Source organism: Brassica napus, chromosome C7, assembly GCF_020379485.1.
Source record: "Brassica napus cultivar Da-Ae chromosome C7, Da-Ae, whole genome shotgun sequence".
In the NCBI taxonomy this organism is placed as follows: Eukaryota; Viridiplantae; Streptophyta; class Magnoliopsida; order Brassicales; family Brassicaceae; genus Brassica; species Brassica napus.
Genome location: NC_063450.1, coordinates 29374872 through 29389369, shown reverse-complemented (window position 1 = coordinate 29389369; position 14498 = coordinate 29374872). Strand labels below are relative to the sequence as shown.

Genomic DNA, 14498 nt, shown 5'->3' with positions numbered 1-14498 from the left:
TAAAGGTACTCTGCTTTTCTTTTCTATCACTTGACAATGTATATTCCGTAAAAAAAAAATTCAAATAGTATTGTAGATTAATTGAATGGTTTTTGTAGGTAGATAAAAAACTAGGATTGTATTAATAAATGCTACTGATTTGCTTTATATCTTCCCAACCCGTGTGATTTGATTGGTTTTAAATGTTTTACGTTTAAATTGCTGTAGATTAATTGAATGGTGTTTGGTTAAATAGCTGTTATAGTACATAGGATTTAATTTTGCTACTGATTTTTGCTACTGATTTTGAATGGTGTTTGGTTAAATTGCTTTTAGTTTGCTTCCTATCTTCCTAACTGCTCAGATTTGATAGACTTTTATTGTATAATAAATTGGAACATGTATTACTTAAGGCTCTGTGTAACTACTTGAGTAACACATAGCATTTTTACAGCCATGTCGGGTTATAGACACCTTCTGTACAGTCAAATGCCAGTAGATCTTGAATCACCCGAGCCTTTTTGGCTCGGGTCTCAAGCTCCTGATGATTCTCCTAGCGAAATCCCTCCTGAGTGTCCTAGCCAAATCCCTCCTGAGTGTCTTAGTCAAGTCCCTGGTCAGTCTCGTAGGCAAGTCCCTGGTCAGTTTCGTAGGCAAGTCCCTGAGGAGTCTGTTAAGACCTTTGCAGATAGAAGGAAATATTCACCCAAAGAGGATAGGATCCTTATTGGTGCTTGGCTTAACACCAGTAAGGATCCTCTCGTAGGCAACGAGCAGAGAGCTGTTGCTTTCTGGAAGCGTATTGTAGACTACTACAACGCCAGCCCTCAGCTCGTTGGGCAAGTACCGCGAGAGGTTACTTCTTGTAAGCAGAGGTGGTCTAGGATCAATCATGAAATATCCAGATTCACTGGTTGCTACAACCAGGCGCTGAGGGAGCAGAGAAGCGGCCAAAATGATGATGATGTGATCAAAGTTGCTTACGACATATTCTTCACCAAGTACGATACCAAGTTCACACTCGATCACTGCTGGAGAGAGCTCAGGCATGAGCAGAAATGGGCCTCCACTTATATGGCTAAGGATGGTGGAAAGGAAAAGCGGAGGCCAGTGGTGGATCTTGACGGACCAGAAGAAAATGTTGTTGGAGAAGATGAGGATAGACCAGTCGGGGTAAAGGCTGCGAAAGGTGCCAGTAAGAAGAAGAAGAGTGGTCGAGATGAGGAGTTGTCTAAGCTACAAGGCGTTTTGGAACTTAAGGAAAAACTGTCTAGAAATAAACTCCTTGATCGCTTGCTGGCCAAGAAAGAGCCATTGTCTGAGATCGAAACAACACTAAAAATGAAGCTTATGTCTGAAATGTTATGATGTGTACTGTGTGTTGTTTGAGGTCACTTGCAGGAAAAGTTAGTACTTGTTGTGTGATGTGTGTACTTGCTTAGTTGTTACAGCTAAACTAACCATTTTTTAAACGTGTTGTTGCAGGTAGTCACGGGAGGATAGGAGTTCTTTTGTTCCTTAGCTAATGCGGAGTTGTCACGGGTGGATTTAGAGTACTGAGAGCATTTTGGCACGTAGCTCCTGCTCATAAGTCACGGGTTTTCCCTTCTTGTAGTATAAGTACTCGGATATGTATCTCTTTCTCCTCAACATCAAAAACCTTATCATCAAAACCTTTGTAATATTTTGGAACGAAAACCATTGTAATATTTGTCTGTAACTTGCTTCTCTCAATCCTTTGTATCCATCTCATGAACTTGCTTCTCTGTACCATAACCATAATCAGGTTTCGCTTGCTCATTTTGTTTTTGTTTCATCATAACCATTTAGTAAAGTTTAGTTTTAAAAGTTGCTAGTAAACGCTAGTTTTTTAAAAGTTATAACAAACTCCAATTGAATAGATAAAAAAAAATATATCAGATTCACTAAATAGAAGAGATTTTTCAAACTTAGAAGAAATTATTATATTTTTAACTTATAAGGAAAAAAAATAGAAGAGATTTATAAGTAGAACAAATCTAAATATTTAAAAGTAGAAGGAAAAAAAAATAGAAAAGATTTAAAAGTAGAAGAAATCTAAATATTTTTAACTTATAAGAAAAAAAAATATAAGAAACCTTCTAAGCAAATTATTATTTATCCAGCAGGATAAGCAATGTCGTCATCTTCATCTGATGAAAATGATGAAATCGAGGAGAGATTGGATGATATTATCGAAGATTTCATTGACGAAATTTACGACGATATAGTGGAGGCCGAACCCATACCGCAAAGGACCCGTAGTTATACTGAACGACACCGCGAAGGAGGATAACACCAGCTAAGCAATGACTACTTCAACGACGACCATTCGATATATTCGATACAAACTTTCAGACGCCGATTCCGCATGAATAAGGGATTATTCATGCGTATTGTCGATGGCCTTGAACAATTCTTTCCATTCTTTCAGCAAAGAAAAGATGCAACGGGGAGGTGGGGTCTTACTGCACTACAAAAATGTACGGCAGCAATTCGTCTACTTGCTTATGGAAATTCGGCTGACACGGTTGACGAATATCTCCAACTTGGTGAGAGCACTGCACTTTCTTGTTTACATCATTTCACTGATGGGATAATACAGTTATTCGGAGATGAGTATCTGCGACGACCCACAACAGAGGATCTTCAACGACTACTCGATATGGGAGAGAAACGAGGGTTTCCTGGGATGGTCGGGAGCATTGACTGTATGCACTGGGAGTGGAAAAATTGTCCAACCGCTTGGAAAGGACAGTACGCCTGTGCCCACGGAAAACCGACTATTGTCCTAGAGGCCGTAGCTTCACAAGATCTTTGGATTTGGCACGCATTTTTTGGTCTTCCAGGTACCTTAAATGATCTTAATGTCTTCGATCGATCTCCTCTGTTTGATGACCTTTTAGAAGGTCGAGCTCCCAGGGTGAGGTACATGGTCAACAACCACATGTATAAGTTGGCATATTACCTCACAGATGGTATATATCCAAAATGGTCAACATTTATCCAAACTATCACACTCCCTCAAAGTCCTAAACAACAGTTATTTGCTCAAGTTCAAAAATCAGTCCGAAAAGATGTCGAGCGGGCTTTTGGAGTATTGCAAGCTCGGTTTGCGATTGTGAAAAACCCGGTTCGTACAATGGCCAAAGAGAAGATAAGGAAGATAATGAGAGCATGTATCATACTACACAATATGGTAGTTGAAGATGAACGAGATGGTTATTCAATGCGGTACGATATTTCCGAATTTGAAGAAGGAGAATCTTCCAGAATTTCGGAGGTCTTAAACGCAAACCCTACACTAAACGAAATCCCGACAATTCTCAATAATATATTTCCCAACCGAAATGATCTTCGTGATAGGCAAACTCATGAACGATTGAAGAATGATTTGATCGAAAACATTTGGAATAAATTTGGCGATGAAGATTAATAATTAGTATCTTTATATTTAAACCTTGTATCTTTTAATCCTTGTATCTTTAAATTGAATTCTTGTACTTTTTATTCTAATTATGCAATTAATAAATTTTCAATTTCAATTTTTTTTTAACAAAAAAAATAATATTTTATTGTTAAAGACTCCGTCTTCGGAATCACCATTGGACGAACTTTTTGGACTCGAATCCTTCACTGTTCAAACAAAAAAAGCAAAAAAAATATATTAAACAATTGCCAAGGATTCCAATGTGGGGATGACCATTGCAAGTGCTCTAACTTAAACTTCAAACACCACGGCTCCTTTGAATTTGCTCAAACATGATCTTGGACATTTTCCCGGGACCACGTATGTTTGTTGACTTTTGAAAAACGTAAGACCGCCAGAAACAATGATAAAGTAGAAAACTGATCACGGTTTCGTTTTGATTTAACGGCTATGCTGACGAGAATGCCCCTTATCCACTCAGCGGAACCGTAAATGTCAACTCAACCTAGTAGCCGAGAACGAAACGGTCAAACAAATCATTCCCATGGAGCAGCTTAACGTACAGGCTCTCCCATTGACAATCATTCGATCCATTTTTGTTATCAATGGACCACACTCCGTATCTCATCTTCCTCTTCTTCACTCTAACCGTCGCTGCTCAAACCACCGGCTCCGTTAACTGCCAAACCGGTTATCTCCCTTATCCGTTCGGTTTCACCGACGGTTATCCGATCCGGTTCAATTGCTCCGAGAAAACCGACGAAGCTGCGATCGGAGAATTCGCTGTAGCGGAAGTGACGAACGCAAACATATACGTGAAGATCCCGCCGCTGTGCAAGCGCGACATCCGCAAAATCGAGCAGCTCTTCCGCCACAATTTCGCTCCGTCGATATCACAAAACACAATCCTCGTCCAGGGGTGCAACGAGTCGTCGTCTGATTGTTCAATCGGTCGAAGTTTCGTCCAAGACCGGTTAAATCTCAGTAGTTGTATTTCTCAGGTGAGATGTCTCGACGCAGCTACGGAGATAAAGGCCGATGTGATGAGTGTCGTCGACGTCGTTAACCGGAGCGGTTGTAAGTATTGGTTGTCTTCGATTACGCTTCAGTCCAAATCGCAAGGTTCGGTTAACTTGTTGGGTCAACTCAGGCTCGATTGGTGGCTTAAGGAAGGCTGTAGTAGCACCACTTGCTCCGCGAACGCAAGTTGTACGACAGTCAATCTCGGCGGCGGTGGTTTTGGTCATCGTTGCACCTGTGACGATGGATTTTACGGCAACGCCTTCATCGTGCACGGTGGTTGCCGACCAGGTCCGTGCCATTATTTTACTTCGTTACCAAATTTTTTGACCGACATAAGGAAAGCTAATCAGATAGCGACACATAACTTCAAACTGACTTTAGCTTTGCCACATTAATAATGTTGGTATAATGATAAATTTACAAAAAATATAAATTTAACAAAAAAAATATTCTTTTAGATTTTGTTTTAACAAAATATTATTTTAAATTTTAAAAGAATAAAATTCAGTTTTTAAAAAAACACCAAAATGTTAAAATGAAAAATGCAAAGAAAAATTATAGATGAGTTTTATTTAAAACAAAAATCAAATAATACAATTTTCTAAATGCTTATATAAACCTTGTATTAGTTTTTTAATCTTGTATTAGCTATATATAATAATAACTATCAGTATATGATTTTGGTTGGGAAGACGTTTTTTTTTGGACAAATCTCCAAAATAGCACATTTCTAAGTTTATATCACAAAAATAGCATTCAAAAACTAAAATGACCAAAATAGCACATTTCTAAGTTTATCTTTCGAAAATTTTAATTTTTTTATTTTTCAAAATTTGAAATCTTATCCCCAAAACCTCATTTCTCAACTCTAAACCCTAAACCCTAAACCCTAAATCCTAAACCCTAAACCCTAAACCCTAAACCCTAAACCCTAAACCCTAAATCCTAAACCCCACCCTTTAACTCTAAACCCTAAGTTTGTGATTTTTGATAAAACATTAAGTGATATTTTTGTGACTTTTGACCTTGAATGCTAGTTTGAGAACAAAAACTTGATTTAGTGCTATTTTTGTTTTTTTCTCTTTTTTTTTTGTCAACTGAATTTCATTAAATAGTAAAAGATGATACAAATATTGTTGCAACTTGCAACCAAACCAGCGGGCTAATAATATCACCTTGTGATAAGGATTTCATTCGACTTTCATTTGAACGCTTGTAGCGGAAACATGTATTTATCCAAGAGTTTTCAAATTTTTATTATTTTATTAATTTTTTTCATATTTTACATTAGTTCAGTTTGAGATTAAATTTTTTAATAATTTATTGATTATTTATTTATGGAATTTATATTGTAATATGTGTATTATTCTGTTGCTAAATAGTGTCACTTATTTGGTTTTCAGTTGGTAAACGCAAAGGACTACTACTCAAAGTCATTGTTTTTGGAATTGGTAAGTTAACTTCTATATATAGCTCGTTCAAAAAAAAAAAACTTCTATATATAGCTAGCTCTTAGACTATAGTGGCGTTGATTAATAACTTGAATGTTTATGTTTTGTAATACCACAGCTATTTTACTTGGAGCTTCACTAATTGCCATATTGATATTTGCTTTTGTCTACCGCCACAAGCGTTCTGCGTCTTCCTCAAGAACATCCCTCGCGAATCGCTTGTTTTGTGAGCTGGCCGGGAACTCCAGTGTTCCCTTCTACACCTACAAAGAACTCGAGAAAGCCACCGACAATTTTTCCGACAAAAACAAGCTCGGAACCGGAGCATACGGAACAGTCTACGCCGGCGAATTCTCAAACAGCTCATGGGTCGCTATTAAACGTCTCAGACGCAAAGACACACCAAGCATCGACCAAGTCGTGAACGAGATCAAGCTTCTTTCCTCTGTTAGCCATCCTAACCTCGTTCGTCTCTTAGGCTGTTGTGTCGCCCAAGGGGAACCGATTCTAGTGTACGAGTTCATGCCAAACGGAACGCTTTCTCAGCATTTACAACACGAGAGAGGCCACGCACCGCTTTCTTGGCCGCTACGTCTCTCCATCGCTTCTCAAACCGCAAACGCAATCGCACATCTCCACTCTTCAGTGAACCCTCCTATCTACCACCGAGACATCAAATCCAGCAACATACTCCTCGACTACGAGTTTAACTCCAAGGTCTCTGATTTTGGACTCTCTAGGCTCGGCATGTCCACCGACTTCGACGTGTCTCATATCTCCACGGCTCCACAAGGCACTCCGGGATATTTAGACCCTCAGTACCACCAAGATTTTCAGCTCTCGGACAAGAGCGATGTCTACAGCTTTGGAGTTGTTCTTATTGAGATCATCTCAGGGTTTAAAGTCATAGACTTTACTCGTCCCTTCACTGAAGTGAACCTAGCCGCTCTTGCCATTGACAGGATCGGAAGAGGGCGTGTGGTAGATATCATTGATCCCTCCTTACAAACAGAGAACGATCCAAAAATGTTTGCCTCTGTCCAGAACTTGGCCGAACTGGCATTTCGCTGCTTGTCCTTTCACAGAAACATGAGGCCTACAATGATAGAAGTTGCTGAAGACATCCAACGGATTAAGCTTATGTACTTTGGCAAAGAGACGAGGAACTCCAAAAAACGATCCGACATCGATATAAAGAGACTAAACAGCAAATAATCATATCCGAGAGTTTGATTTTTCTTTTGTTGGTTCCTTAAAGGAACTTCCTTGTGTATCCACTAGGCTTTGTATATTCATTTCATAAAATCTATACAAAATATGTAGTTCCCTCTGTTTACGAAAGTGTTAAATCTATACATTTTCGGGGATTCTGTTTTAAGCCAATTGTAATCTGAAAGCTTTTTCGAAAACTCATATTAAGCGCCACAAACATTCTTAGCAAGCATTGCCGCTTTTTCCTATTATATGATGAGTTATTCTAGGTTCAACCCCTAGGGTTCACCGTCCAATACAATTTTTTTATTTCAAATTTGATATCTTTTAAAAAAAGAAAACAAAATATTATCAAGTTATATTATGTTTTTAAAATAAAAAAATAAAAAAAAATAACAGTTACAGAAAAAAAAATTAAAAAATTTTTTTTTAACGTAGTCAGCAAAACACTAAACCCAAAACCCTAATCCCTAAACCATAAATCATAAACCCTAAGCCATTGGGTAAACCTAAACCCTTAGGTAAACCCTAAACCTTTGGGTAAACTTTAAACCCTTAGGTAAACCCTAAACCTTTGGATAAATCCTAAACTCTAAATAAAAACACTAAACCCTAAAACTCTAAACCCTAAATTCTAAACCCTAAACCTTGAGTGTTTTAATGTTTAGTGATTTTAATTTAGAGTTTAAGATTTATCCTAGAGTTTAAGATTTATCCTAGGGTTTAGGGTTTACCCAAGGGTTTAGGGTTTAGGATTTAGGGTTTAAGATTTAAGGTTTAATGTTTTGCTGAAGATGTTAAAAATATTTTTTTTTTGTAATTACTACTATTTTTTACTTATTTCTTTTTACCTTTTAATTTTAAAAAGATAATATAATTTGACAATATTTTGTTTCCTTTTTTAAAAGATGCCGAATATGAAATGAAACAATCCTATTAGTATCCTAGGAGGTGAACCCAATAATAAGTCCTATTATACGACTACAATGTGAAACTATATCTCAAAGTGTAAATATAAACCCAAAAGAGAAATTTTTAGGTTCACCCTAGGGGGTGAACCTCTAGGTTCATCAACACTCCATCAACCAATAGTGTTTGAGTATTTGATATTTGATATCTTAAAAAAAAAAGAAATAAAATTGAATATTCAAATTAGATTATATTTTTTAAAAATAATAATAAAAATACATAAAAATAGTTACAAAAAATAAACTAATTAATATTGTTAAGTCTTCAGCAAAATACTAAACCCTAAACCCTAAACCCTAAACCCTAAACGTTAAACCTTAAACTTTGGATAAACTCTAAACCGTTGGAAAATCTTAAACCCTAAATCATACATTAAAAACTAAATTTTAATAACACTAAACCCTAAATCCTAATCACTAAACCCTAAATCCTTGGGTAAACTCTGAACCCTTGGATAAATCATAAACTTTAGGGTTTAATTTTAAATATTTTTTATTTAGAGTTTATGAAGTATCCAAGGGTTCAGGGTTTATCCAAGGGTTTAGGGTTTAGGGTTTAGTGATTAGGGCTTAGGGTTTAGTGTTATTAAGATGTAGTTTTTAATGTATGATTTAGGGTTTAAAATTTTCCAATAGTTTACGGTTTATCCAAGATTTAAGGTTTATAATTTAGGGTTTGGAGCTTAGGATTTAGGGTATATGATTTAGTATTTTGCTAACGGTTTAACAATATTTATTTATTTATTTTTTATAACTATTTTTATGTATTTTTATTGTTTTATTTTAAAAATATAATTTTATTTGGAAATTCAATTTTGTTTCTTTTTTTAAAAGATATCAAATATCAAATACTCAAATACTATTGGTTGGTGAATCTAGAGGCTAGGGGGTGAACCCAAGAATTTCTCAACCCAAAATACCTATGCAATTTTGGATAAAATTAAATTAAATATTTACTTATGCCGTCGTTTTATTAATACATATATACTCTTGTTTACCTACTGTTTTCTGTTTATTTTAGTGAAACATATTGATTTGAAAAGGATTAATGTACATATATAAAAGAGCAATGATAAGTAAACAACACAATAATCTTCTATGAACCTACAAATTGATGAACATGGAACTATTCAATGATACATTAAGAATACCATTCCCAGTTGTGGAGATTTTCTCAGGTGAGCTAGTTTCAATGAAAATCGCTCAATATACCGTCAGACAAACGAAAGTCACCAAAACCTTTTAATTGCCACAAAAGCCATTCCCGGCCTCGTGAAATACTGATCTGTTTTAAACTTCTTACAATTCTACGAAATTTCTCTTAATTGGGCCTTGAGAGTTTACAACGAACTTACTGTATGGATCTTATTTTACTATTATATTTGTAAAAAATAATAATAACATAAATTAAAATTACAATACCAAAATATAATAATAAAAAATAATTACAAAGTCGAGATGGTTAATATCTTTCTTTAAATTTTTAAACGCCCCGTAGTGTGGGGTTGTAACCGTTTCATAACGCTCATATTCCTATGATACAACTGCATCATTGTTTCTGTTTACCGTCACCCAAAAAACGGAATCTATCGAACCTAATTTCGTGTTGTACTCTCAGACTCAAAATAAAAAAAATACTAACATAACTATTCAAAACAGGAGAAAGTGATTTGTTGTTGTGGAAAGTCTGTTTTTTCTATAATGATTACAAACTCTTTTATAGAAAATAATGAAAAGCACAAATTTTATTTTTCAACGCAAAAATGAAACCTCCATGTTGCACTAATGGAGGCTTTAATTCTTGTCAATTAGTATGTGAATTTATTCACTTTTTGACCAAAAATAAAATTATTATTGTTTTGACCAATTCAAACAAAATAATATATTTTAAAATGAATTTTTTTATATACTTTATCAATATAAAAGATCAACATATATTTGATTTAAGTTAATGAATATGAAGTCCAACTAACAAATCAAAACCCAAATCCAAGTTCAAATATCCAATGAGTGTATTTGCTACTTTGTACAAGTTTCTCAAATCACACAAATTAAACCTCCGTTTCTTATTCACCTCCGTTTCTTATTCAAATAAAATTTCATTTTTGACATATGAATACATTATTCATAATATTCAAAAAATAGTTCCAACACTTACTAAAGGTCTCGTAGACGCAAACAACACTTACTAAGGGTATGACTGGTTTTCCCGATACCACCCGCAAACGCAGCCTTTGCGGTTGGTTGCCAACAACCGCTCCAAAGCGTTCCAAACCGCTCTAAACCGCATAAATTCAAAAGCTGGTTCCAGCTAGCGTTTGCGGTTGCGGGAGGATAAATATTTTTCTTAAAACAATATAAATACAAAACTAAAAATATTCAATAAAATTTTTAAATAGAAATTATAAAAATACTAAAATATATCTATTATACTTTAATTAATATTATAAAATTTTAAAATAACTTTTTTTTCCTATAATTTTTAAAAATTTAAAACTATAACTTTTTTTTTTTCGTCAATAGGATTTGGATTAATGGGTCTAAAAACCCTCATTAAAGACATACAAAAGCCCATAAAACATGGGCCAAAAAAACATTAAACTTCAGGGCCTTAAGCCCACCAACTAGAAACCCTAGCGCCCACGAGGCTTCGCCGCCGCGCGGACATACGCTGCGGCATCGACGTCGCCCTCGCTTCGAATCAACACCGGGAACCAACCGTCGGTTCACCCGGATCCACCGGAGCTCACTGACTCCACACCATCACCACCGCCAACCGTCTTCGACAGAAGTGAGCCCAAATTCGGAGAGTATCAATCGACGAATCGAGATCTCATCTGTCACCATTCGTCGCAATCACCGAGAGGAAGACTTTGCGGGAACTGTCACCGTTAACTTGGTCGAGCTTCGATCGTCCTCCGACGTCGTCACCACCAATCCAAACCCACCAACCTCGACAACACTAAAAGGAAAGAAACCGACTAAACCCTAAAAGATTAAACAAGGGAACTAACCGATGGCGAGGCAAGGCATGGAGCACCTTCACCCCCCGTAATCTAGACCGACGACGGCGGAGCTAAACGTAGCCACCACCTCGCGGGGACCTGAACCGGCGTCGACGGAGCTGACGGAGCCTCCGCCTCCCGGAGACAAAACCAAAAAGCCGCAGATAGCGCTTCACCGCGCCCGCGTCTTTACACCAGAACCAGAACCGCCATGGACGACCTTCTTCCAGAGCTCAGGCAAGGCGGAGGAGGGAGGGGACAACAACAAAGCGAAGATCGAAGACTTTTAAAGGTGGCTTTAGGGGCTCCGGTGACGGCACGCACGCTCACGCGCCGACTGATCCCCGGACCCGAAGATGGATCTACTTTTCTTTTCTCTCTTCTCTCTCTTCTCTGAAATTTCGTGTATATTTTATTTATTGAATCTTAAATTTGTTTAAAACTATAACTTTCTAAATATAATTTTTATATTTATTATAAAATTATGATTTTTGATATTTTTATAATTATATAAAATGTAAATATTGTTACTTTATTATTTAACCGTTGTTGCGTTTGGTAGTTAACCAGTCATAAGTATCCCGCAAACGCACCAATTTCTAACCGAAAACCAATTGTACAAATCTCTTAAATCCGCTAGAAACCGCAATCACCTGCATCTGTAAATTCCAGCAACCGGTACGTTTTAACTAGTCAGACTCTAAAAGTCTCATAGACGCAAACGTAAGAACTTTATTAGTGTAGTAGTAATATTTTAATTAGGGTAGAAATCGTATTTGATCACTGCAAGATACGCGAGCACATACTCCAATTAATACTCAGACAGCTCATTGCTTCCATTTGTCAGCCTAATCGAAGCCGATCATCTTGAAGACTTTCATTTTAATATTACTTATCGAGGTTTTGAGTTCAAACTAATTTCTATATAGGTCGTTTATAAATTAAACAGACTAAATATTAAAAAAAACTACGGGGATAACAAAAATATATCTGATTATTCGTTGCTTTGTAAAATTAAAAATAATACAACGTAACCCCGCACGTACGCTTCCGTAGTACCCTGTGAACAGCTTTCGATGCATGAATCAGTAAATTACATAAGCATGCATTATATAAACATGAAATACATTATCATGAATTAATCTATAGAGCCAACTTTAAAATTCGTCTACAAAGTGGATATATTGTCGTTGTATAGGGTTTCAACACACATATATTGACATTTCAAACGTAATATATAACATCAAATAAAAGTTTGGCATCCTCAGGACCAAGAAAATTATAATATCTTTGGCATATATATAGATGAGTATATTTCTAATTTTAAGCATCCATGCAACAATATATTTATATATGTTATGCTGTTATATATTAATAATGTTTAGATTATCTTCTGGATATTTAGATGCAAAGTCAGCAAAGAAGGTTTACTATGGAATATAACGTTTCTTTCAAGACGCGTTGAAGATTGTAATGAAGGAACGTGAGGCTTGTGTTTGTGTCCAATAGGCAATAGCCCATATGAGGCGGTAAATTCCTTGGGATGACAATGAATGGTACCAAGGGAGGTATCCAAGGTATTAATATCCATCATTTAGAAGTTTAGAGTCTAACCCCGGCGATGAGATGGTATTGAGATCAGTAACACACACAACATATATTATACATGTTCATTCTATATATTTTCTAAGACAGAAACACAAAACTAAATTAAGTAGGTAATATTTAATTTATGCTCAAGTTAGATTGTTTTGTTTCTTTTTCTTGATCTTGTAGAATGACTAGAATCTAAAGGTGAGACCAGGTCGTATACAAACAATAAAGAGAAAGTTCTTGTATTGGATTATTTTCGAAAATAACAGAGAACTATCTTTGACCAGTCATGCGGACGAGAGCAGTGGGTTTCAGCAAAATGAAACGTGGCACAAACCCACTTGCCACTCATCACCTGAGAAAAGCGATATTCGAACCAGGTGATTGACAACTGGTGTCCTTTGACTGCACGTTACAGTTTGTTTATTATAGTTATTGTTAAAGAGTTGAGAGAGTGTACATTAATACTTTCTATATTTTGTCATTATTCGTACCAGCTGTTTACAAATTTTAACATAGTCCAAGCTTCTAACCTAGAAGTTCGGAAATTTCAAAGTAAAATGCACAAGGCCGTCTGTAGAAACCCATTAAAAAAAAAAAAATGTTAGAGTATTTTTTGGGTGGTCGAATCGCGGATGATCATATTGTTCTTGTCTGAAACATGAGTCAAGTATGTCACTAGACAATGGTTAGACAATATGGTAGATTTATTCAAAGGACATTTGAAGCATGACACTTTTGGAAGCACAACAGGAAGATCGGAAATTGGGCGAAAAACCCTAATTTCGGTATTATGGAATTTTTCGAAGAAGCCAGAAACTCGGGAAATATTTTCCATCAAGTCAGGATTCATTTGGAGTTTATTAAAAATAATCAGATCATCAGAACGGGCGTCGAAAAATATTGGGATTGATCGCGGGACGAAAAATTCACCGAAAATGCCAAAATTGGACGAATGGACCGAGAAGCTCGAGGTGGCTCGATCTATGAGATCAGGACGTGGTGGCAACTGCCTGGCATGGTATGTGGCAAGAGAAGCATGAGGTGTTGCAGTAAAAATGATCACAGCATGCAGAGTGACACATAGAAGCACGAGGTGGATCGGCCAAGCACGAGGTGTAGCGATGCATGCGACCGGGCCATGCGGCCAGACATGTAGAGGCCGTGGTGTCTCCTTGCATGGAGCCAGGCCATGCATCCAGACAGCTAGAGGGCGTGGTGTCATCCTGCATGAGACTGAGACATGCAGCCAGCCATGTGGAGCACGAGGTGTTGCCGCGCATGCGTCCGGAGCCATGCGAAGTGATACACGGGCTGCCACACGGCTTGTTCCTGATTGGTTGCTGTTTCCTATAAATAGCCCACGACCCCCTCGGATTTGAACACATTCAGAACACTTGAAAGTCAGTTCAAAACGTGAGAGAGAAAACAAAGAAAGAAAGACCGAGTTTCGATAGTTTCCGAGCGATTTAGACAGTTTTCGAGAACTGTTATTCTGCCGATTTTGAGTCAGCACCTGGAGAAGGTTCTTTTCAAGTGAAGGGAGATAAGTTCTAGTGGAGACCAGTTCAAGACCGTCTGGGCGTGGGTCTACTTGAGAAGGTCGAGAAAGGGTTCGGATCGCAGAAGTCGGGTTTGGGGTTAAGGCCACGGTCAACCAAAAACTGTGAGTTATAATCGATTGATTGCTGAGTTGTTTTCATGCAGGATCCCGTTACTTGGAAGTTGGATCATGGCAGGTGGCCGGGTCTAACTGAGTAATGGTTTGAATAATTGAGGTTATGTTGATTGAGTTGATGGCATGATTGTATTGTTTGAG

The 14498-nt window shown here is 36.9% G+C and overlaps 3 protein-coding genes across 3 annotated transcripts; all 3 read left to right on the top strand.

Annotated features, from left to right (window-relative positions):
* Nucleotides 1-435: 435 nt before the first annotated feature.
* On the top strand, nucleotides 436-1347 carry LOC106373630 (glutathione S-transferase T3-like). Its single transcript, XM_013813778.2, has one exon. It carries the CDS (start codon nucleotides 436-438, stop codon nucleotides 1345-1347), a length of 912 nt encoding a protein of 303 aa, XP_013669232.2.
* A 1021-nt stretch (nucleotides 1348-2368) lies between these two features.
* Nucleotides 2369-3433, top strand: LOC111207400 (putative nuclease HARBI1). The gene has a single exon (XM_022705396.2). It carries the CDS (start codon nucleotides 2369-2371, stop codon nucleotides 3431-3433), a length of 1065 nt encoding a protein of 354 aa, XP_022561117.2.
* Nucleotides 3434-3751: 318 nt separating this feature from the next.
* On the top strand, nucleotides 3752-7314 carry LOC106390360 (wall-associated receptor kinase-like 21). The gene is made up of 3 exons (XM_013830805.3): nucleotides 3752-4738; nucleotides 5854-5901; nucleotides 6020-7314. The coding sequence occupies exons 1-3, from the start codon at nucleotides 4033-4035 to the stop codon at nucleotides 7114-7116; spliced, it is 1851 nt and encodes a 616-aa protein (XP_013686259.1). The 5' UTR covers nucleotides 3752-4032; the 3' UTR covers nucleotides 7117-7314.
* The last annotated feature ends 7184 nt before the right edge of the window (nucleotides 7315-14498 follow it).